The sequence below is a fragment of the Glycine max genome, chromosome 2 (assembly GCF_000004515.6).
Source record: "Glycine max cultivar Williams 82 chromosome 2, Glycine_max_v4.0, whole genome shotgun sequence".
In the NCBI taxonomy this organism is placed as follows: Eukaryota; Viridiplantae; Streptophyta; class Magnoliopsida; order Fabales; family Fabaceae; genus Glycine; species Glycine max.
The window spans coordinates 7,692,810-7,695,401 of NC_016089.4; the positions used below are offsets into that span (position 1 = coordinate 7,692,810).

Genomic DNA, 2,592 nt, shown 5'->3' on the forward strand with positions numbered 1-2,592 from the left:
TAATAGGAATTAATTATTAAAAATCTCATAAAATAATTTAAGATTGTAAATGCTAAGTGATGTTATTCTCCTCTAAAAAAAGGGGGGGTTATGTTATTCATAAATTTTCAATGATATAATTATGGTGTCTATTTTGATCAAGTTTAACAAAAATAAAATTCCCCATTATACATTTGATGAGTGTTTATGTCATTATTTTTAGACGAAAGTATTTTAAAAATCCATTTTGACCATATTATGTTTCTTTAATTAGTAAACGCTAACTATAACTTTACCGGTGTCCTGACAATTTCAAGTTGACGAACTGTTTGGTCTGTTGTTGATTTACATTAAACATTACATTACATTACCTGCCGACTAGTTTACGCTATCAGCAATAGCAAGTCGGTCGCTCAGACACGCACAGATCTGATCTGATCTGATCTATCTGAAGCCGAAAACGCCGACGGTGATGATGAAGATGGGGTGTTCACGTTGCTCCTTCTTCCTCTTCCTCATCCTCTTAGTGGCGCTCTTCCCCTCGTCGCTCTCCGAGATCCGCTTCTCCGAGATCCGAAACGACGATCGCCGCATCATCCCCTTCGATCAGTTTGGATTCACCCACAAGGGTCGCCTTGAGCTCAGCGTTTCCAAAATCTCACTCTCCAATTCCAATTTGGACCTCTCGAAGGTCGGCTTCTTTCTCTGCACCCTCGATTCCTGGCTTCATGTCCTCCAGCAACTCGAGGACGGTGAGATTCGGTGCGCCCTTCAATCCGATCTGGTCAAGTCCGTCTATTCCTTCAATTCTCTAAACGGCAAGGACTCTTTCAGCACGCTCTACAAAGAGGAAACCGACGCCGATCAGTACAACCTCGTCTTCGCCAACTGCCACTGGCAGCAACTCAAGGTGACAATGGACGTTAAATCTGCCATGTACAACCTAGAAGGGAATAGCAACGTCCGCGATTACCTCTCTGCGGGCAGAACCATCCTTCCTAGGGTTTATTTGCTCTTCTCGTTGGTGTATTTCGCTCTGGCTGCTCTCTGGATCAGCGTCCTCTACAAGAAGCGCCAAACCGCCTTCCGCATCCATTACTTCATGCTGGGCGTGGTCATCTTTAAGGCCTTGAATCTCTTGTGCGAGGCCGAGGACAAATCCTACATCAAGCGCACCGGAAGCGCCCACGGTTGGGATATCGTCTTCTACATTTTCAGCTTCCTCAAGGGCATTTCGCTCTTCACTCTAATTGTCTTGATTGGCACTGGCTGGTCCTTCCTCAAACCCTTCCTTCAGGATAAGGAAAAGAAGGTTCTCATCATTGTCATCCCCCTTCAAGTCATTGCCAACATTGCTCAGGTCGTTATTGACGAGAGTGGGCCCTTTGGCCATGACTGGGTTACCTGGAAGCAGATCTTCCTCCTTGTTGATGTCGTCTGTTGTTGCGCTGTGCTCTTCCCCATTGTCTGGTCCATCAAGAACCTCCGTGAGGCCGCTAGGACCGACGGCAAGGCTGCTGTTAATTTGATGAAGCTTACTCTCTTCCGGCACTACTATGTCGTCGTTATCTGTTACATTTACTTCACCAGGGTTGTCGTTTATGCCTTGGAGACTATTACCTCCTATCGCTATTCTTGGACCAGTGTTGTTGCTGCTGAGTTGGCCACACTTGCTTTCTATGTCTTTACTGGCTACAAGTTCAAGCCTGAGGCTCACAATCCTTATTTTGTCATCGATGATGAAGAGGAAGAGGCTGCTGCAGAGGCCTTGAAGCTTGAAGATGAATTTGAATTGTAACTTCTTTCAAAATACAAAATTAAGCTTTTTTCCTAGTTAGGTTTTGAACAAGTTGGTTCCATGCTCAGCAATGCTCAGGTTTCATCTCAACAGCCAGTAGAAATTTTCATCTTAAATGTTATGGGTATAGTCATTATTCATAAATCATTGCGCTATATTTTGTGTTCTGGACTCATGCCAGTTTTTTTAATTAGTGTTATAATATCCTAAACCCTTGTGTAGTGCTATGAACATATATTACGTCTAAGTATTGATACCGATACCTTGCAAATATTTTTTGTCATGAATGCTTTTGTTATACTTATCTTCCAACTTGGAACTTCTGTTGCTGCAAAGTTGCATTGGAATAGTAATTAGTATTTGAGTTGGCAAACATTAATCCAACTGTTACCATTGGAATTCTGAATTTGCTTCAAGTTCAACTAGAAAATTAGTGGTAATAGAATATTAGTAATTACTAACCTCTATACTCATACTAGATTCCTAAAACACCACTTATTGCTAGTGCGTGTCTGAGTTGGCAAAGTTTTTTTATTTGGATATTTAGCAGTGTCAATACATTTATAGTTTCATACTCCGTATAAGTGTTGAAGGATTATCAATCCAACGCTCTGATACAAGAAATAACTATGTTGGTGGCGGTGCCTCATTTAACAACATAGAAATGATAGAATATTATTCATAGTTATATTCCAAAAAGGAATCTCATTCGCAGTCTATTTTATTTTTATCTTTCTGGGCCTTCTATATCATCCTCCCATCGCTATTCATTTGTGAATCTAATTTTCACACTGTGAAGTTCTTCTCTTTTCTCC

At 41.3% G+C, this 2,592-nt stretch overlaps 1 protein-coding gene across 1 annotated transcript; it reads left to right on the forward strand.

Annotated features, from left to right (window-relative positions):
• Positions 1–258: 258 nt before the first annotated feature.
• On the forward strand, positions 259–2,048 carry LOC100816401 (protein CANDIDATE G-PROTEIN COUPLED RECEPTOR 7). Its single transcript, XM_003518579.4, has one exon. It carries the CDS (start codon positions 452–454, stop codon positions 1,775–1,777), a length of 1,326 nt encoding a protein of 441 aa, XP_003518627.1. The 5' UTR covers positions 259–451; the 3' UTR covers positions 1,778–2,048.
• The last annotated feature ends 544 nt before the right edge of the window (positions 2,049–2,592 follow it).

What these genes read in the sequence shown, in the direction of transcription:
- LOC100816401 (XM_003518579.4), top strand. Translation starts at nt 452, where the DNA reads ATGATGAAGATGGGGTGTTCACGTTGCTCCTTCTTCCTCTTCCTCATC.